The 22,917-nt window shown below is 40.7% G+C and overlaps 1 protein-coding gene across 1 annotated transcript in view; it reads right to left on the minus strand.

The window, feature by feature from the left end:
- C8A (complement C8 alpha chain) overlaps nucleotides 1–1,544 on the minus strand; it is an 88,456-nt gene extending 86,912 nt beyond the window's left edge. The window contains exon 1 of the mRNA XM_044673534.1: nucleotides 1,444–1,544. Within this exon, the coding sequence (XP_044529469.1) occupies nucleotides 1,444–1,544 (101 nt within the window). The remainder of the gene's footprint in view (nucleotides 1–1,443) is intronic.
- Nucleotides 1,545–22,917: the final 21,373 nt, after the last annotated feature.

The raw sequence follows: 22,917 nt of genomic DNA on the forward strand, positions 1-22,917 counted from the left end.
AAGAAAGGAAGGAAGGAAGGAAGGAAGGAAGGAAGGAAGGAAGGAAGGAAGGAAGGAAGGAAGGAAACATGCCACTATCAAGCAGAGCTCAATGCCCCTTTTGGACACCTCTGGGGGTTAGAAGGTGTTTCTTTTATTTATCCCCTCTATAATTCTTGTCCATTCTTTCTAGTTTTGCCCTCTTGGCAACAAAGAACCCAAGTTCCTACCCAAATGGTGCAAATTCCTCCTCCACACATGACATCCCTTTTAAATACCTGGAGACAGTTCTCATGTTATTTCTGAGCCTTCTCTTTTCTAGGCTAATCATCATGGTTTCCCCTAACTGATCCTCATGAAAGAGACATCAAGGCATAGTGAAAAGGGCACCAGATTTAGAGTGAAATAAGGCTTGGGTTCTAATCTTTATCCAATAAATATTGGAGCCATCTGACTCCAGGTAAGTTACCTCAATGAGCCTAAGTTTCTCCAGCTGTCAAATAAGGATAATAAACTGCCCAGAGTTGTTGTAAGGCACAAATGAGGTGATTTGTTTAAAGTGCTTCAAAAAATTTAAGATACTATAAAACTGTGGGCTAAAAACCAACAGATATGCCCACTCCAAGACTAAAATTGAAAGGAATCTCAGAAACATCTAGTCCAACTTAGAAAGCAGAAAACTGAGGCCTAGGAAGTTAATTTACTTTCTCAAGGTGACATCGGCAGTGTCAGAGGCAAAATTCTTGAGGCCCTTCATCATGCTGATTGCCTTCCTCTGGATTAATTGCCTTGCATTCTTTGTAACCGCAGTGCTTCATATAGGCCTGGTATATAATAGGTACTTAATAAATGATTAATTGGTTGCTATTCTCCAGCTGATTAATTTCCTTCCTAAAATGAGGTGCTCTAACTTGAGTATAATATTTTAGATGTGTTTTGACCAGGCAGATGATAGAGCAGGGGTTCTCCATAGAATCTTATAAAAGTCTGATGAATCCCCTAAATGTCATCTCAGAACAATGTTTTGAAATAATTGAAGGAAATACTAAGTTTCACTTAGAAATGAGTGAAAATAAATTTGTGACTTTTTCCCCTTCTAATTTCACGGACTGCCTGAAATCTCCCCATGAATCCCTTGGGGGTCCAAGTTGAGAACCTTTGGTACAGCGGTACTATCATGGCACTAGTCCAGGATATTATGAGCCAAAGATTCAGCCCAGGCTCACATTAGCTGGGGAAGAATCAATTCCTACAAATCAAAATGCTTTCTCCACTCATGACACCTTTGGCAGGAAAAGCAGTTTCCAAAATGGAACCCTAGTGATAATTTGGAGAAAAACTCCCATTCTATCCTACACTATATGATCCTGATGGTCACAGCATATAGCATTCACTCAGGCTCTCCTCTGGGCAGAGGATGAGCCAATTCTACATGGCATGTGGGCAGAGATGAAGTTCACTTACCTCCTGAGCTTATCCTGTGCTGCTGCAAGATACTGGCCTGACATCGGGCAACAGGCGAGGAAAGTCAATGCCACTATCCCATTCAGGAGCCATAGTCCCATTGCTGTGGAGGAGGAAAGTTGAAGAGATTAAACAGCTGTGGTTTTCACACTGGCATTGAAGTCTGCTTGTCTTTTAGGAAAATAACTTGACAGGGTCAACCCTTGAAAAGTCTCCACTAAATGTAAAGTTACCAGAAGACATTGGCTTGGCCTTTCAAAGTTAATCGTTGATAGGACTATTGATTCATTAGGTGTCCCCAACTCACCAAAGGCTCCTGTCCTTCTGGCCCTTAGGAAGGCAGTGAGGAACATAACCATTGAGCAAGAGTGAATTTTAAGCCAATTTTAGCTTGCAAAGATGGGGGGTTATCTCAATACACGAGGGCAAAAGTCCAAACAAGAGTAAGTCCAAAAAGCTTGTCTGCTTTGGCTCTCTATCTCTGTGTCTCTTTGTCTCTCTTCATCCCTATCCCTATTGCCCTCTCTCTGCAATTCTCTCTGTTTCTGTGACTCTGAATCTGTTTCTCTATCTCTTCATCAAGGTCTCTCTCTTTGTACATCTCTGTGTGTGTGTCTCATCAATAGAGATATGTTCATTGCATCAAATACAACAAACATTGACTTTAGACACAAGATTTATCCCCCTCTCCATATGTTAGGGCTCCCCTCAACTCCTGCAATCATTTTGAATTTCCCATCTATATATTTCATGTGGAGATGTAGTGGGGCATAATGGGTTGAGAGCTGACCTCTCTAGGTTCAAATCTCATCTCTGACCCATGCTGTCTGTGTGACCTTGAACACGTCATTCAATCTAGAATCTAGAAGACTCTCTAAAACCATAAATTGCAAAGAAGTTTCTGACCTGACTTGGTAGAAGCAGTTTATTTGCATGAGAATTTCTACACACAATCAAGAAGCATTTATTATTAGCATATAACAAACTGGGGATACAGAGAAATGCAGAATCAGGCAGTAAGTGTCTTGTCTCACAACATGCGGAACAGGGAAATCTATATAATATTACCTGCCTTCTTGGGAGGGGTTGGAAGGAAAGGGAGGGGAAAAAAGAATGAGAGAGAGATTTTGGGATATAATTAATATGAAAATATGTTTCTCCTGAATAAGCATATTTATTATAATTTATTATATAATTAAAACAAATTCTATGCATCATATTATATATTATATTATATTATGTTGTATTATAATATATATAATAAAAACAAATGGTAATAAAAAAGTCATATTTGAAAGAGATAACCTATGTGCAAAAAAAAATGCATGTCTAGTTTCTATACCTATCCTTTGTACAAACCTCTGTATGTGTGTTGTCATACTTGATATATTGGAAGCCCCATAAGGGCAGGGATGGTTTTGATTTTAGTTTTGTCTTTGTATCTTCAGTGTCTAGCATGATGTTTGCTAGAGAAGAAACTTGTTGAACTGAATGAATTGAAACTGTCCAGATGAAAAGCAGAAAAACGTAGCCACCATGATGACATTTGAAATGTTCTTTCAAAGGGATTAACTAATGGGCATCAGTCAGACAGATGATCGATCTGATCTAGCCGTTGAGTCAGATGACATGGAAGTGTCTGGATGTTCTTCTCAGACCTCCAGTCAATGAATTGTAGTGGGAGATATTTGATCAGATACTTTGCTAAAATATGGGTAAAGTATAGCCACAGCTTTCCTTTTACCTGGTCATTTTAGTCACTATCTGAAAGAAGGAAATTGGGTTAGTCTGATATGTTTCCTTCTTGATGAAACCATGCTGGCTCACACATCACTACTCAAAATAGAGCAATGGAAAAAGGGCTGGATTTGGGGTCACGTGGGAAAATCCTTTCTCCTCCCCAGGCCAGAGCTGCTTCTTCAGGAAGTTGGATGATAACTAAGGCTTCATTCTTCTCTAAACCTTCTGATCATATATCTGGATTAGGGAACTCTTAAGAAATACATAACCTTTTACTCTTTGATTCATAGAATATTCATTCATGGAATATTCATTCCATAGATTCATGGAACCATCCAGTTACCCTAATAAATACAGAGATTTCTTTGGCTATAAGCATTAAGCAATAATGTAATGTTCGATAATAAATACCATAGACACCTAGAATCTTAGAATTAGAGTTAGAAGGGTGCCAACAGATTTCTATTCTCATCCATATACAAAGGAATCTCTACTAGAATATATCTGACAAGTGGTTGCCTGGCTCCTAGTTGAAGAACCCTCCAGTTTGGGGTTGGAGTGTGATTTACCACCTCCAACGGCTGCCCACTCCAATTTTGGACAGCTCTAAAAGGATTTTTTTTTTCCTTACAATCATGACTCTTTTCAGCTTCTATCCATTGTTCCTTATTCTACCATCTGAGAACAAGCAAAACTAATTTAATCACCTCCTTCATGTTCAGCCCTTCAAACTCTTAAGCAAAGCAATAATATCCCCACTGGATCTTCTCCCCAGGCCATATATGGCTAGTTCCTTAAATGACACCTCACAGATAATAAAATTAAGGCCCTTTAGCATTCTGGATATTCTTCCAGTCATCAACCCTTAAACCATAATGCCCAGAGTTGAACACAATTCTCTAAATGAGGTTCAACTAGGACAGAGTACAATGAGGTTCTCTCTGTTCACAGAAGTTGTGTTCCAAGATTGCATCAACTTTTTTGGTGGTCAATTATACTACTGAATCACTTTTATTGTGCTTTCAGTCCCCTAATATTCCTATATCCTTTTCAGAACATCTGTCTATCCATTCCCCATGTATATTATTATACTTGTGAAGTTAAATTTTTTGTATCAAAATGTGACTTTACATTTATCTTCACTGAATTTTGACTTATTCAGTGTAGACAGTGCTCTATCCAGTAGAGAGACTTTTGATTCTTGACTCAGCCATTCAATGTGTCAGTTTTCTCTCTCAGCTTGGTATCCCCCTACAAATCTGATGAGGATACCATCTATGCTTTAACCAAGTAACTGATAAAAATGTCAAATAACACTGGCCCACATTCAGCTGTCTGGGGTACTCCACCAAAGACCTCCTACTATGTTGACAGTGAACCCATTAAAAGCAACTCTTTGAGTCCAGCAATCCAGCCACTTTCTGAATCCATCTGACTCTATTATCACCTAATCCATATCTCTATCTTCTCCACAAGAATACTATGAGATACTTGATCAGACACTTTGCTAAAATTTAGGTAAATTATAGCCTCAGCCTTCATTTTATCTAGTCATTTTAGTCATCCTACCAAAGAAGGAAATTAGTCTGTCATGATTCCTTATTTTTAACATAATTGTTTGTTTCTTTTAATTAATTAAGAACATTTTTCTGTGATTTCATGATTCATGTTCTTTCTCTCTCCTCCTCCCACCCCTATCCCGTATCCATTGTGCCTTCAGCCCCCCTAATATTTCTATATCCTTTTCAGAACATCTGTCTATCCATGCCCCAAGTATATTATACTTGTGAAGTTAAATTTCTTTGTATTGAAATGTGACTTTACATTTATCCCTATTGAATTTTGACTCATTCAGTGTAGACAGTGCTCTATCCAGTAGAGAGACATAGCCAACATGCAATTCCACTGAGTTTTACATGTGTCATTGATCAAGACCTATTTCCATATTATTGATATTTGCACTAGGGTGATCATTTAGATTCTACATCCCCAATCATATCCCCATTGACCCATATGATCAAGAAGTTGTTTTTCTTCTGTGTTTCTGCTCCCACAGTTCTTTCTCTGGATGTGGATAGTGTTCTTTCTCTAAGGTCCCTAAGAAATGTCTTGGATCATTGCATTGCTGCTAGTAGAGAAGTCCAACACATTCAATTGTGCCACAGTGTATCCATCTCTGTGTATAAGGTTCTCCTGGTTCTGCTCCTTTCACCCTGTATCAATTCCTGGACATCATTCCAGTTCACATGGAATTCCTCCAGGTCATTATTCCTTTGAGCACAATAGGATTCCATAACCAACAGATACCACAATTTTTCCAGCCATTCCCCAATTGAAGGACATCCCCTCATTTTCCAATTTTTTGCTACCACAAAGACTGCAAATATAAATATTTTTATACAAGTCTTTTTTTCTTATTATCTCTTTGAAGTATAAACCCAGCAGTGGTATGACTAGATCAAAGGTCAGGCAGTCTTTTAAAGCCCTTTGGGCATAGTTCCAAATTGCCATCCAAAATGGTTGGATTAATTTACAACTCCACCAACAATGCATTAATGTCCGTATTTGGGCATGATTCCTTTTTGATGAAGCTATGCTATCTCATATAATGCTACTCAAAATGTAGCACAGTATAATTCCATACAATGCAAAGGAATCAGGTGGATGCTAGTCTATAGTATATTCTATTTTTTAGTGCCCCAATCTGGAACATGAGGTATTAATTCCCTTGGAAGCAGAAACTATGGTGTTTTTCATGTTCATACCCCTAGAACCAAGAACAGTACATTATACATGGTAAGGGTGTAATAAATGCTTGCTGAATTCATAGAATCACAGAGTTGGAAGAAATCTCAGTGAACACTTAGTTTAACTAACCTGAGGAAGAATGCTCTATACTTTACCTGATAAGTGGTCACATAGTCTTTCCTTGATAACCTCCTTGGGAAGGAAGGAAGGAAGGAAGGAAGGAAGGAAGGAAGGAAGGAAGGAAGGAAGGAAGGAAGGAATTTTAAAGTACTTGCTACGTGCCAGACACTACATCAAGTGCTTTGCAAATGCCTCATTTTGTTCTTAATCTTGAGGAATAGATACTATTATCACTATCCAATTTACAGTAGATCAGTAGAGCAAACTGAGGTAGACAAAGGTTAAGTGAATTTCCCAAGGTCACACAGCTACTACTTGAAGCCAGATTTTAAATTCATGTCCTCCTAACTCTAGACTTGATTCTCTGCCTCTTCTAACTGCCTCTTTGTAGGGGGGGGTGCTTTGTAGATTTTAATATGGAAATAGTGGATATTGTTATTATTAGCACAAACTTGTGAGGTGAGGTTCTCTTATTGGTCCACTGAGGGGGATAGATAAGATAATTTTTAGGGCCCTTCTGACTTTAAAATTCTTGGATAAAACATTGATATCATTTCTAGAAGATGTACAAGTATGCAAAGGTCTCTGAATTTGTCAATGTAAAGAATTCCCAGTATGAGAATTTCCTCTTATAATGCAAATTGTAACCCATCATTGACATCCTAGACAGTTGCCATGAGCCTAAAAAAATTAAAAGACTTCCTAGAGTCCTGCAATAAGTGCAAGAGGAAGGACTTAAATTCAAGTCTTTCTGACTCCAAAGCCAACATTTATTCACTAAAATAGAACTTGCTACGTCTGCTCAGTGTTCTTTAAGCACCTACTAGTAACCAACTATTGTTAGGCATGTCAGGCAGGCAGGCAACAAGCATTTATTAAGCACTTACTATATGTTAAGGTCCTTTCTAAGGTGTAGGAATACAAATATGGACAAAAAGAAAGACCACAAATACCCTCAAAGAGCTCACATTTTAATGAGAAAAGACAACTTAGCAAAGGCAACTGAAAAGTGGCAAGAAGAGGAGGTAGCTCCACAGGGATGTGGTGATGAAGTTGGAAATGGAAAGTCAGAAGCAGAGGTAGGAAGGAAATGAAGCATGACGTGTCTACAGATAATGCGAGAATGAAAGCTTCAAAAGGAACTCGCCAATGAGAGAAGGAGACCAGTATGGTGGAGGAGTAATCCAAAGTGACAAAGCATTTGAATCGTGGAATTTCAGCGTGGAGAGAAGCAAAAACACATCCAAGAATGGTATTAAAGGGGAAAGGACAATTATGGAAATATATCTTACCATTTTAAGGAGTTTAAATTCTATCAACACATATATTTAAGATCATATAAAATGTAGATATAGATTTCTTTGATGTACAGATATAAAAAGATTTCAAATAAGTAAATGATTATTTTAAAGTGGAGACACTAATCTAGGGTTTCTAAGAAGTTATGGGGAGGGAATATATTTCAGGGACAGGGGACAACCTGTACAAAAGCATGGATGTCAATGTGTTAGGAACAGCATGTAGAAAATTTTGTGAAAGAAGGAAACAGGAATTTATTTTCCTTAAACCCTTGGTTTCAAGTCTTAAAATAAATACATGTATTGGTTCCAAGGCAGAAGAGTGGAAAGGACTAGGCAATGCGGGTTAAGTGACTTGTCCGAGGTGACACATCTAAGAAGTGTCTGAGACCAGATTTGAACCCAGGACCTGCTGTCTCTAGGCCTAACTCTCAATCAACTGAACCATATAGCTGCCCCCCAAAATAGGCACTTACTATATTCCAGACACTATGTTAAGTGTAGATTTCAGGTCCATCAATCTATCCATTGAGTGATCCAGTTACCTCTAGGCAAGCAATGCAATAATATATTAAAAGGGGGCAAAGTGGATTGGAGTCAGGTCAGGAGGTTGGGTAGGGGGTTAAATGTCAAATAGAGAAGTTTCTATTTGATTTTAGAGGTAATCAGGAGCCACTGGAGTTACTGAGTGGAGGGGGTGGAAGTGATATGATCAGATCTATACTTTAGGAGAATCACTTTGACAGATGAGTGAAAGGATGAATTGGAGAGTGGTGAGGCTTGAGACAACTAGTAAACTATCACAGATATCTAAGGAAAAGATGACAAGCTATATAGTAAGGTCATGGTTATTTGCATGAAAAGAGAAACAGAAACAAAAGAGTTTATAAAAGTAGGAGTGATGTTATTTAACAAGTGATTGGATGTGTAGGATGAGGTAAAATGGAGAGCCAAGATGACATTGAGGTGGTGAATATGGGAGGTATTGAGCAGTAAGTGACATGGTCAGACCTATGCTTTAGGAATATCACCTTGACAGCTCCTAGAATATATGGAAGGTAAATTATATGTTTTGGGGAATGGGAAACATGGCATGGAAAATGGGCAGAAGAGTGAGAAGGCATTTCACACAAAAAGCATGATATGGAGGAGGGTCTTAGAGAGATAAATAATAGGACAAAGATCATACAGCCCTTAAGTAACACAGGCAAGTTTGGAACTCATTGGTCTCTATGCACTCAGGCTAGTGCCTCTTCCCTCACCACCCCACTCTCTATGTGGGTACATCAATATTTAATATTCAGATGTAACTGTCAAACACTAAAAAAAAGCCACCCTTGGGTAATGGGGTTTTCTTTCATTTTCAGGACCCAGTTTGAGATAGATTGGGGCAAAGAGCAGAATGGCAAAAGAAAAAGTAATGCATTTAGAAAAGGCTTCACTTGCTGCACTATAATAGTCACTGGTTTCCAATCCATGGCAGGCATGAGTTATTGCCTGGCACATTCTGCATGTCATGCTTGCTTGTAGTCATGGCATTGTCAATATCTGTCCTAAGACTATAAAGAGCCTGAAGGAACATCAAGAGAGAGATGGACTGCCTACCTAAGACAATAAAGTCCTTAGAACATAGTAGGTGTTTATAGATTTCTTGATGATTGATTGATTGATTGGCTGAAGGGAGGGAAATTATTCAATTTGAGTCAATGAACACAACATACAACTACATGAAAGTGGAGACATCTTGGCAGAGAGCCAGTCTCGAAATCAGAACACCTGGGTTCAAATTTGGCTTTAATCATGTTGCGTGTGATTCTGGGCAAGGAATTTACCCACACAGGGACTTATACCATCTCCTAACATCCAAGTGGCAAGTTGAATATCATTGGTACAGGGAGTTTCCTTACTCACAAGGTCCCCAAGGCCAATGCAATAACTAGTCTGGTTCCCCCCCCAAAAAAAATAAAAGAAAGAAAAGAAAAGAAAAATACCAACCAAAATTATGTACAAAGCCTTGTGATTGATGTGAGAGATACAGAGATGGATAGCATGACTCCTGTCCTCATCAAGCCTGCCATCCGGTAACCCAATATAAGGATAAGCACATATTGAAAGAATGATGGTTTAGTAGCAAAGGGTTCTGTATACATCAGGTGTTTATTAAATATTTCCAGAACTGACATACATTCTTAGAAGTGTCATCAAAAAAGTGAGTCAATAAACATGTATTAAGTGCCTATTATGTACCAGGAACTGTACTAAGCTGGCAATATAGACCTGATTATAGAGCCCTTTTTTGAGTGACCCACTTGGCATGGCTACTCAGTGTGCATTTGAGCAAACCTTCTCTTCCTTTTGTTTGTTTCCATTTGTTTTCCACTAGAGATTTTGCATCTTGGAAGTCATAGTAAGTATCACCAAAAGAGCATTCACTGGAATTGAAATTAGAGACACCTAAGTTCAATTTTTAGCTTGGAATTTCTTTTTTTTGACACCTCTTTAATTTCATTTATATTTCTCCCTGTATCATTCCCCTCCTTCTTTTAGAGAACAAACTGATATAACAAAGAATAATTTTTTAAATAAAAAAGGGAAGAAGAGGAAAAAAACGGCAAAACTGATCAACACAATGAATAAAACCTGAAGATTTATCAGTGCTCCATACCGATGGGCCATCATCTATCTCTGCGAAGAAGTGGGGTGAGTTGTCTTCTCATATTTTTTTCTATTCTTTGTAACTGTGTAACATTTATTTTGAATTGGTTTGTAGTTTTGTTCTTTTTATTTGCATTATTGAAGTCATCCTGTATATCATTTTTTCACCTCTGCTTACTTCACTCTGTATCAGGTCATAGAAGTCTTTCCACACTTATCTAAAGTATCATAAATCATAATAATATTCCCTTGCATTTATATACTATGATTTGTGTTTAGACATTCCCTAGTCAATTGACATATACTTTGTTTCTATTTCTTTGATAACACACACATGCACACACACACATACAAACACATCATATATATTTAGAGTCACTAAAGAGGGACTTTTTTTTAACAATGGTTTCCTTGCAGCATATACCTCAGAGCAGAATCTCTAAGCCAAAGGGTCTGGACATTTTGTCATTTTATTTGCATAATCCCAAATGGTTTTCACTAATTCACCACTCCACCAACAATGCACTAGTATTTCTATGTTCTGACAATCCAACCAATATTTGCTATTCCTGTCTTTTTTCATCATTGCCAACTTGTTCAACCTTAACTCATGACTTCTGTGATCTCATTGAAACTCAGTTTCATCATCTGTATAGACCATGACCATGTAATGATACCTAGAGAAGCATGGACACATTATACAAGTTTCTGGTGGTATTTTTGAGAAGTACAGTAGCCACAATCATAATTTAAACACAAAGGAAATAAGGGTGAAAACCCAAAGTACCATAACCAAGCTGCTGTAAACTTCTCAGATATACCTGCTAGCTACCTCCTGATTTTCTCACAAACGGGCTGTTGTCATTACAAAAGATAAGCTAGTTTGACCAGGGTACATAAACATTCCTTTAAATGTCATGAGTAGAACCACTGATATTCATCACCAGTGAACAGCCCCAACTGAGCTCTTCCACTCTGACGTTCATTATTAACAACAGGTAAGATTGACCCTGCCCCTGGACACAGAACAGAGTTAATCTTTATGGAAATGTTCTCCCACCTTGGGCTAGGAAATTCCTCAGAGCTAAGGCACTATGAACCCAGGATAAAACAAAAACAGCAGCATATATAACCATTGTAATACTTTTATTCTGGACATGCTTTCCCCTGAGATATTCAATACCGACAGTCTGTAATTAGACTTAGTACATTTCTCCTGAAGTCTTTCTGTGCAGAACTAAAAACAGAGAGGGATTAGTACACTGTAAACAAATGTGGTCAGTCACATTCCTAGCCGGTCTCAGTTCCAGCTGAATGGATTCTAGTGACTCCTGGGTGAATTTTAATGTCTTGCTACAGCTGCCTGGAAAAAAAATATGCCTGACTTCACTTTCCTGGCATCAACCTGGATTTTATTTCTTTTCAAAAGCATTTCAGAATGAATGCCAAACATTGCAGAATCTTTCACACAGAAGAAAGAATTCATCCATCCAACCATCCATCCATCCATCCATTCATTCATCCATCCATCCATCATTCATATATGGTAGGTAAGATCTACCAAATGCGAGAGCTGATCATACCTTGCCCACTTTAGAAAAAAGAATATCAGAACTGGAATGGGTCTTAGAATATAAAATGTTGGATTTTAGAGCAGTCAGAGAGAGGCATAAGAACATAGAATGTGAGCACTGGGAGGAACCTTAGAACATGGAATAGAAGAAATGGAATGCACCTTGGAGCAGCAAATCTCAGTTACTCACCAAATTTAGTTCATTATAAACATTAGAGCTCCTGATGTTGTTCTTACAGGATCGTGCCCTACTTTTGCATTCATCTTACATTCCCTTCTATTTCTGTCTTTTTCAGATCTAACTTCATCAATCAAATGGTTCACTGATGAAATCTTTTCTGCCATCTTCATCTCCCTTTGGAGGCAGCTATGCCATCCAACAGATAAAGCAATGGGCTTTATTCGAAGAAGTGATATCAAATCCAACCTCAACATGCTCACTAAGCTGTGTGACCTTAGGCAAACTCCTTAAATTCTGTCTGCCTCAATCTCCTCATCTATAAAATGGGGCTTTTGTAAGTATAAAATGAAATAATATTTGTAAAGCATTTAGTACAGTGCCTTGTAAGCAGCAGCCAGGATTATAAATGTTTATTCCTTTCTTTCTATTCTTTTTCCCCTTTACCTTCCTTTTTGTAAGTCTTGGATAATAATGTGTTTAGCTTGCTTGCCTTCACCATAAACTTCCCCATTGACTTTTGGGTAGCACCTTCAACTTTGCATCTTGGAAAATTGTTGTTGTTTCACAACTCAGAGCTTTAGGGAAATGCCCCAGAAGTGTTATTGTTAAGGATGAGTCTCTATTCCAGAGAGAAAGTTGAGGTGATTTATAGATACTGTGTAATGTCCTAGAAGAAATTCAGCCTGATTTCTTCCTGTTTCTGCTTTGGGCTCCACTTGTTGCCTCTGGGTAATGTCTGTTCAGAGCTTCTGTACTGATGTACAGGACACTAAACTCCCAATGACCTCATGTTATCATTCTCTCTCCATTCTCCAGCCTGGATGTCCTCTCCTACTCCACACAGCTCATCTTGTCTGGGTCCTATCATCACCAGAGGCAGACTCTGTTTTCAAGATTGTCTATACTCTTTTCACTCCCCAAATCATTTTGAAGGGCTCTGCTGTACATTAAGAAATGGTCTAGCCTTGGAGTCAGAGGCAATGTATTCGAATCCTGACTCAATCACTGACAGTGTTGTACTTTGGGCAAATCTCCTCTCTGAGCTCCCATTCGCCAAATGTATAAAATAAAGGGACTGGATTCAATCATAAAATCTCCAAGTTGAAAAGGACCTCAGAGACCATCAACTGAGGCTGTCAATAAACATTATTTAAACACCTACTATGTGCCAGACATTGTGGCACATAGACACTGTGCTAAGCACAACTCAATTCATTCAATAACTTTTATTAATCTCTTACTATGTACTAGGAACTGTACTAAGCACAATTCAGCTCATTCTATAAAATCCTATAATTGTCAATGCAACATCAGTTTGAAGAACTTTTTAAAGGTGAAATCCATTATTTCCCAAGACAACCCATTTCTATGCTAGATAGCTTGAACTGACAGAAGTTGTTCATTCTTTCAATCCCTCATTTGCCTCTGAAATTTTCCTCCATGCTTTTACCTTGGCTCTTCCTTTTGGGTTCAAGTTCCACATGTCAGCCCTTCAAATTCTTGGAGACCCAATTGTGTCTTCCCTGAGTCTCCTGAAAGGTGAATCAACCCCAATTCCTTCAACCATCCCTCATATGTCACATTTTCTAAAGACCCTACTGGTTGTAATTCATCCTTTGAAAAACAAATCCTAGATGAGATATTAACAGCTCTAAAGGTTGAAATTATTTCCCTTACCAGAAATAATGCTTTATATTCTCATAGACTCAGAGTTGGAAGGAACCAAAGAAGATCATTAGCCCAACACCTTATCAGAGGCATTCTAATTTAAATCATTTAACAATCATTTTTTTTTACTTGACCCATCATTTCATCAGGTTAGGAGACTCTTAGTATGGAAGTTCCTTCCATAAATGAAGATTGCCAAATCCTTTGTGACTTATACTCCTAGACCAGTGATGGGTAAACTACAGCCTGTGGGCCAGATGAGGCCCTCTGAAATGTTCTATCCATAGGGATTCGTCGAGAGTCACCCAGCTGGCCAGTGTAAAAACCAGAATGGAATGCAGATCCTCCTGACTCCACAATCTGCCCTCTTTCCACACTATCACTCCATTTCTCAAATGAAGTAACCACTAGTGTGCCTCTCTGGGCTACCCATTGACCATAGTGTTTTATGCCTCTTGACAAATCTATGGAGAACAGAAAATTGTTTTAGGCTGGAATACCTTCATTGAAAAGGAATCACTGCCTATCCCATTCCATTTATAACAGTCATTCCTGAGCAGTACATCTAATGAGGGTCCCTTTTTTTTTTCACCAGTCTCGCCAAATTCACTTCCTTAATCAATGCTATTTTTAAAAATTTCTATAATTTCCCAAAGAGTTTCTCTAACTCAATAAATAAAACCTTTGCTCATAACAGTTATATAATCAAGTAAATCAAATCAACACACTGGCCATGTTGGTTCTCAGCTCCATCAGTCACTGCCCATGTGGCCTTGGGAAAATCATTTCAAGCTTCTGGGCATGGTTTCCTCATCTGAAAAATGGAAGATTGGACCATCTCAAAGTTTCCTTCAGCTTTAAATCTCTGATCCTAAAATAATGTATGCCTTACCCAGAATATTTCAGAAAATCTCTCCCTGCTGATGATCAGTGTGTATTTGTAGTTAAGGGTGACCCAGGGAAAAGATTTGTTGCTATGATTGCAAGTAAATGCCGCTATGCCAGTAATGGTGAATCTTTTAGAGACCTTAGAGATCGAGTGTCCAAACTACAACTCTCACACCACGTTTGAGTCCCACCCCCACCTTACCCTAGACAGGAGATGGAGGAAGCACTCTCTTCGAACTGTTGGGCAGAGAGTTGGGTCATGTGAGAAATGTCTTCAGGTGTGCATGGAGATGAGGAAGGGAGCAGCCCCCTCCAGTACACTCTGGTATGCATGCCATAGGTTCACCAACACGGCTGTAAGCTAACTGTGTCTTCTGACGAACCCAATCACTAGAGTGCTGAGTCTGTATTCAGAAAGACCTAAGTTCAAATACAGCTTCTGATACTTACTAAGTGTGTGACCCTGGGCAAGTCACTCTGTCTGCCTTGGCTTCCTCATTTGTAAAATAAGGTTAATAATAGTACTTATAATCTAGGATTGTTGTGAGGATCAAACAAGAAAATATTTGTAAGTCATTTAGCACAGATCCTGGCACATAAGTGTTTAATAAAGCTTGTTTCCTTCCTTCTCTCCCTCTTTCCTGCCTCCTTCTTTCCTTCCTTCCAAGGCCATTTCTTTAATATGCCATAGTTTCTTTGGCCATTGCCCAATTGATGGGTATTTACTTTCTTTCCAATTTTTTGACACTACCAAAATTGTCACTAAAAGAGTTCGGCATAGATAGGACTTTGCCCTCTGTCTCTGCTGTCCTAAGTATCTATGACCAATAACGACATCACAGAATCAGTGGGTAGCCCACCTTCAATTTTGCCCCAGGGTGTAAGAAATCACTCCCTTTCTCCCATCTCAGCACTCACACCCCAACCCCTGTGCTCATCACTCACATGCTTATCCAAGGGCTTTCTCCTTAGCACCTGCCTGAGTCCCATGCCAGGAAAGCCACCTTCAGCTGTGCTCCATAAATCCCCACTCATCTCTAAATTGGGTGCTGCTGCCCGCTGGGAAGGAACTTTACAACCTCACTGTCTGTAGCCAAGATAGATTCTGCTTGTTCTTACAAGATAATTCATCTCTCAGTCGGCTAGACTAGACTAGACAGAATCTTCCTTCATTCTCCACTAGAGAATGACCCCTTGGGCTGAACTGGAGCTGCGTCAGGAACAGAGACATCTCCACACATCCCTCCCCGACGCTGCAGCCTCCATGGGTGTCCCAGGTGTCACTGGGTGACTGTTTCATATTTGCACTCCATCTGAGGATTGAAGGTGTGGAGAGGACTTGACAAGCTACCTGGGGTAGACATAGAAGGTCGAGGATTCCGTGTTTCTCCCCCTTTTACTTTTCAAAGGAGAATAGCTTTCTTTGTGAATAGAGCTCCGGTGGAAGTCTCCACACAGGAAAAGGCTTTCTAGCCTCCTGCATCCCCAGGGAGAACTGTTCTCTTCTGATTTCACTACTGACTTACTATTCGCAAACCTGAGCCTCACAATGCATTATTCCATCCACAGCAACCCAGAGAGGTGGGTTTGGCTATCAACAAGCTTCCAAAAGTGGTCCTCAGCCAGGGATGCTGTCATGACCATTGAGCCCAATGGCATTTGGGGCTTGACAATTTCCATCTCCAGCTTGTCAAGTCACATAAACCCTTTAAACAAGCTAAACTGTCTAAAGCAGAAAAATATAGACCCTGCCTGCCCCATCCTCTGCCCAAAGTCACCAGAGAGCCAGAGGGCTGATGCAGTTGTCAAAAAACAGGCTGCTAGTTGCACTGATCTGAGAAAGAATATCTAAGCAGCTTTCAGACAGCAATAGATACAGTGTAGGAAGGGCTTGTTAGTTGACCTGCAATGTGAATGGAGTACTCAATGAACCAGCAGAGCTCTCCTCATTATACAAGTGGCAGTGGCCCTGACCACTATGCTTCACTGCTCTAATAGCCATGTTAGGATCCTTAATGGAGAAAGAAGATGAATATCCTGGGATGACCAGCAGAAGGAACATAGAGGAATCCCCTAGATGAATTCCACTGTCTAAAGATTTGACACCTAGAACACCAGACCTGAAGTCAGGAAGACCAGAGTTCAACTCTGGCCTCAGAAACTTCCTAGATGTGTGACTCTGGGTAAGTTACTTAAACCTGTTTGCCTTAATTCCCTCATCTGTAAAATGAGCTGGAGAAGGAAGCGACAAACCACTCCAGCTTCTTTGCCAACTTCAAATGGGGTCATGAAAAGTTGGACATGATTGAATAACAACAATCTTAGGAAGGGTCTTCTTAGCTTCCCAATGTCTGCTTGAGCTTTGGAACCCTAATGATCACCTGGGCCAAGCCCTCCTCCTTTTCCTCCATAAGGAACCTGAGGTAGTGAGGTGGCTTACCAGTGGTAGTAGACAACAGAGGCAGAATTTAAACCCAGATCCTCTGAATCCAAACCCACTGCTCTTTTTACTGGATCACACTATCTTTCAAACCATTCTTGAAGCTAGGAAGTCATAGGATCACATATCTGAAACTGGACAGGAACTTTAAGGATATCTAGTCTAATTCTACCTTTTAAAGAGGAAGAAAGAAGCCATTAAAGGTTAAGTGACTTACCTAAGGTTATATGGAAAATTAGTAAAAGAGGCAAAATTCAAACTCAGATCCTCTGACTAAATCTAATTATCTTTCTCCACTACACCACTCTAGCCATTATTGCATCAAAAAGGTCAATTAAATAAAGAAAGGCAGTCCAAGTTATAGAGCTTTATTTAAAATTCTGGCACATGTCTCATGTACTTAAGGAGCAAAGGAGGTCAGTACACAAGACATTAGGAACATCCCTCCAGAGATGACCCCAGATTGGGAGAGTGAAAATGGTAGAATTTTGGAGGAGATCTTCATTCCTATGGAGGGTCTCAAAGAAGAAACATAGATAGCAGTCACCACAGAGAGGAAGGGTAGGCACTCTGGGACAAAGTCCAAGTGACCCTGTTATAGTTATGCTTCTGCATAATGGTCAGTCCAAGAAGAGAATACTGACTACTTAGGGCAGCAATGGCTAACCTTTTAGAGACCGAGTGCCCAAACTGTAATCCTCACACTGTGTGTGAGCCCCCACCTTACCCCAGATAGGGGAGGGAGGAAGTACTCCTAATGGACTGTTGGGCAGAGGGGTGGGTGATGGAAGAAATGTCCTCAGGCATGTGGAGAGGGGGAAGGAAGCAGCCCTTTCTGGCACACATGCCACAAGATCACCAACACAGACTTAGGGGATGTTGGACAAGTCAATCACCCTCTATAGCTCTCACATCTTCATCTATTGAATAAGGAAGCAGAATGTGATGGCCTCTAAGGTCTGCCAGATCTCAATCTATGATTCTATGGTCTAGAGGCCAAAATCTTTAGGGCAAACAAGTAATAAGCTGTGACTATCAGGGTGTCAACAGAGTCTCAGTTTGTGAATTTGTCATCCAGTTTTTCAGACCAAAGTCTGAGGAGAGCCTTTGACTGCAACACATGGGGTGAGTCTGTATGGACTAGATCCCAAGCCCTAGGAGAAGATGTGCCATCACTTAATGGCTATGTTTCATTCTTTGTAATTTGAATTTTGCTCCCCAGGACTCTAAATCCCAGCTTCCCAAGTTCCTTATCACATTATGTGCTAACATAGGGAGGATATATTTTGAGTGTAACTCCACCCTCTTTTTTTTTTCCCCTAGAAACCTAGTTTGTGGAGGTGGGGTGAGTGCCAGGTAGGAGAATTTAACTCACATGGCTGTCACTCAGGCTTTTACTCTTGTTCTTTTATTTCTTCTACTTCGAGTGATTATTAATAAACTTTATAAAATATAATACTTGGAATTAATGGATATTAATTTTAATGGGCATTTCTTAAAAACCAACTGAATGCCAAGCACTGTGCCAGATGGTAGAAATCTAAATGAAACAATGAGACTCCTTATAAATAGAGTTCCCACCCTCCATCCTGGCATATCTCCTGACAAAAGATGGTTCCTGAGCTAGTCAGTCAGTCAACAAACATCAGGTTTTAGTCAGTAATGACAGATCAGAGATCTTTTCAATCAGGATGAAAAGCTGCCTGATGAAGTCCACGACCCGCTCTCCCTAAGCTCCCAGGGGTAGTAGGAAAGGAGAGAGCTTTGGAATCAAAGGATATGCCTTCAAATCACTTTTGTGACCTTAGATATACCACTTTTGGTTTCCTGGTGTGAAAAATGAAGAGATCGGGTTAGATGCATCTGGAAATTGCCTCCAACCCCTCCGTGACAGAATCCTTTGTGACAGTCAAAAATTTCTAAGGTTGGCAAGGGTGCAGCTTGAGGATGTAGACCATAGTGGAATGTGCTTGGGGTCCTCACAGTTCTGATGGTCCCTGTTCTAGGTCCTCTCGCAACCCTGGCATCCCCTGTTCTAAGTTCTATCCCAACCCTGACATTTCTTGTTCTAAGTTCTCTTCCTAACACTCCTCACAGCCCTAAAATTCTCCATTCTAAGCTCTCTTCCTAATACCCCTCCCAGTTCTGACAAAGTTGGTTCTGGAGCCTCTCCAAACTTTAACTTTCTGTATTCAAAGGTCCTTGGCAGAGCCACCATTCTATGTTCTTTGGTTCCTCCTGTACCTGACATCCTAAAACAAATCTCCTGCTACAAGGAAGGAATACAAATTTGAGTCTCTTCTACTCTCCTGCTGGTAGAGGTGTTTATGAGACAACAGCTAGGTGGCAGAGTAAGCAGATAGAGCTCTGAACTTGGAATCAGGAAGCCCCAAGTTCAAATTCTGCCTCACCTACTGACTGGGTATCTCTAGGCAAGTCATTTAAACTCTCTGCACTTTAGTCTACTCATCTGCAAAATGGAATGGTTTGACTTGAAGGACCTTGCAGCTTTTAGTCTAATGTGATCAGTCTAAAAATATTCTCCTAGGAACATGGCAGGAAAGTGGTCAACTGTGTAAGCCATGAACTCAAAAAATCACTTTTAGGTCTCCCCAGGACTCTTTTCTTTAGGTGAACTGGGAAGAATGGCTCTGAAGTCATTGGTAGCTGAGCATCTGCATAATCTAATCCTAGATTCCTACATATTACCACTTTAGGCTCCCTTTCCTGCCTTTGGCCATCCCCTCTTCCTTTCCTCTTCAGGAAAATAATGTCATTCTCAACAAGGCTTTCTGGCCAGTGTCAATCCTCTGAAATTAAGTGGAAATGCCATCAAAACTGGAGAAGATGCCAATCGCCCACACCTGGAATGCTCTCCCTCCTTCTCTCTGCCTCCTGCCTTCCCTGGATTCTTTTAAGTCTCACCCAGATGTAGTTGCTAGGAGAGGAATCCCTCACTGATGTAGATTCTAACACAAATGGTCTGAGCCTCTGCTGGCTTCATGTTTTCATCAGCTGATAAAGATCCAAGGCCCTTCATCCTGTCCTAGCCTGGGTGATTCTTGTCCCTGCTTCCCTAGAAGTTCTCTCTCCCTTGAGATGATCTCCCCAGTAAGCCAGAGATTACACTAAGACTAAAAACATGGTTGCCATTTTCCATTAGAATAAAAGCTCCCTATAGGCAGGCACTGCTTCATTTTGGTGTTTGCTTCCCTAACACTGGGCATGATATCTTGCCCATAATAGTTATTGAATTGACTTGAGAAGCAACATAGTAGACTAGATAGAGAGTTGGTCTCAGAGACCAACCCGAAGGCTTTAGTTTGGATTCCCACTCTTGATTCCTATTGGCTGACTAGTCCTGGGGAAGTTCCTTAAACAATCAGGGCTCTATATCAGTGATGTCGAATGTTTTAGAAAAAAAGTGCTGGGCTCCACCCCCAGACTGAGTACCATACCTGCCCCATACCATGTGGCCCTCCCCCCCCCACCAAATACTGGGCATGCCCTGCCCCCCTTTACCCCACACAGGGGAGGGAGGAAGCACTCGCATTTGGCTACTGGGCAGAAGGGCAGATGATGTAAAAAAATGTCATCAAGCACAGTGGAGAGGGGGAAGGGAGCAATTCCCCTGAGTCTCTCTGTCTTTCTAGTAAGGAACTCCTAGGGTGGGGAGAGGGAGACCGAGTGGCCACAGAGAGCACTCTGCATGCCATCTTTGGCACCCATGCCATAGGTTCACCATCACTGCTCTATACTATTTGTAGCAGAGAAGGTGCTGATCTGTCCTGGTAGCTGGAGTTCCCTTACCTGGGAGTTCTAAAAATCTCAGGAATCCTAGCTCTATTCCCTGCCCCTATGTAAATATGAGTTATTATTGTTATAATTAGCTCAGGGTTTCCCATATGACCCTTAAACTGTCCATCTGTTGCCTTGTTCTTGCTCCACCACTGACCTGCCTCATTTTCCTGACGTATACAGCCAACAGAACACCTTCTGGGATGTTTCGCCTGCTGATAACAAGTCATCACGGGTCCTCTGCTGTAGCCTACTCGCATCCGTCATGCCCTTTGCCAGAGCCCACACCTGCCACTGGAATTCGGCTGAGATAAGGATGTTCCATGATCCCCAGCCATATGGCATTGCTGAGAGAATAGTGAAGTTGACAATGGACTTCGAGGCAACAACCAGCTTGGGATCATTGAAAGTTCTGCACGGTTTCCTGGACGTGTTCTCCCTTGATCTCTGCCTCCTATTCAATTATCAGCCCAGCTCACCACCTATTCACAGTACAAGGCCAATGAATAGCAAGAGATGCCTTGATGGGGCAGGCTATTCACACAGGCTTGTGCCCAGGCCAAAAATATATGTTCCTTTAAAAAACAACTACCCTTATCTTTTGTCTTCGTGTCAATTCTGAGACAGAAGAGCAAGGGCTAGGCAAATGGAGTAAGTGACTTACCCAGGGTCACATAACTAGGAAACGTCTGAATCCATACTTGAACCCAGGTCCTCCTGATTCTAGGATTAGCCCCCTATCTGCTGAGCCACCAACTGCCCCCCAAAACTATTCCTTGTCACTTTTCTTTTTGCTAAATAGCAACCTTAAAAATAGAAAAGGGACTGGTGCCTTCATTGGAATATTGAACTCCTGGGTGAGGAGGAAAAATGAACCCCTAACTGATTCACAAATTCAGAATTTGTAGAAAACCAGGCACAATCTCCACTATTGGCTGGACAGAGATGGGGGGAGCTTTTTTCTAAGCAAATCGACAGTGTGAATGAGATTGGTGAGAAAAGGCAAAAAGAATATATTATTGGGTCATTGAGTTTGAGCTAAAAAAAAAAAAAAGACCTCCAAGGTCATTTGGTCATTTAAAAAATAAAGAAACCGAAGGGTTAAGGAACAGAGTGACCTTCCCAAGGTCAGACAGGTAGAAGATAGCAAACTAGAGATTCAAATCCAGGTCCCAAATCAGCACACTTTCTACCATGCCCTGCTGACCCTCTTAAAAAACTTCAAACAGGTACAATTAGCATCCATTTAAAAAAGTCACTGGACCAGTGCCCAGAATGGCAGAGGGAGGTCAGAGACTGGCATTCTAGCCTTTGCCCTTTCTTTACATATGTAGCCATGAGTGTATGCTCGGAGCCTCAGTTTCCTGATCTATACAATGACTGGGGAGGAAGGTATATTAGGGATAAATGTCTCAAGTGCCTTACAGCTCAGTCATTCTATGAACATATTAAAGCAGGATCCAGCCAGACCTCTCCTTGGCAGCCTCGTTAGCTCTTAGGCTATATTAATGAATGGAGTGTAATTGAAAATAATAAAACCACATTTCTTTTTTACCAAAACAAAATCTATAATTCTGACTTTTCATCAATTCAGCGAGGCCCCTGCCTGATTATTCTGCCTTAGCTCAATTGGACTGAGCTGATCTAAGAAGAATCTACCTTGGTTCAGTGCTGTGCTCCCCCCTCTCCCCATTCATTCTCATCCCCCTCAACACCATTAAGCTCCCACTGCCTTCAGGGCAGCTCTCTGATGCCCAGTGGGGCCAGGTATCAGCCCTTCAGAGCAGTGCTTTCAAAGATGCAGCTTTCCATTGTTTTACCAGGCTCCCCCTCCTCAGCTCCCATTTTCTGTCCACAGAGCCATTTGGATAAAGGGTGAGGGTCTCTAAGCCAGAATAGATTACATCTGAAATGATCAGAAGGGCTGATAATTACCTCTTATTGGACCCACAAATAATTCGTCAGTTGGTTCCATAAAATCAGAGACAAAAAGAGACAGGGCAAAAGAGAGACAGAGGAGAAAGAGAGACAGGAGGGGAGAGAGAGAGACAGAGGAAGAGATGAAGGGAAAGGGAGGAAGAGAGAGAAGGAAAGAAAGAGGAGGGAGATAGAAAGAAAGTAAGAGGGAAAAAGAGAGAAAGAGAAAAAAGAGAGAGGAAGGGAGAAAAGAAAATCAGGTGAAAGAGAGAAAGAATGGGAGGAAGAGAAAGAAAGACAAAGAAAAAGAACAAGAGGGGAGAGATGGAGAAGAAGGGGAAGAGGGAGAGGATGGAGAGAGAGAAAGAGAGGGAGAGAGGGAGACAGAGAGAGAGAGAGAGAAAGAGAGAGAGAGAGAGAGAGAGAGAGAGAGAGAGAGAGAGAGAGA

Source organism: Gracilinanus agilis, chromosome 4, assembly GCF_016433145.1.
Source record: "Gracilinanus agilis isolate LMUSP501 chromosome 4, AgileGrace, whole genome shotgun sequence".
Lineage (NCBI taxonomy): Eukaryota > Metazoa > Chordata > Mammalia > Didelphimorphia > Didelphidae > Gracilinanus > Gracilinanus agilis.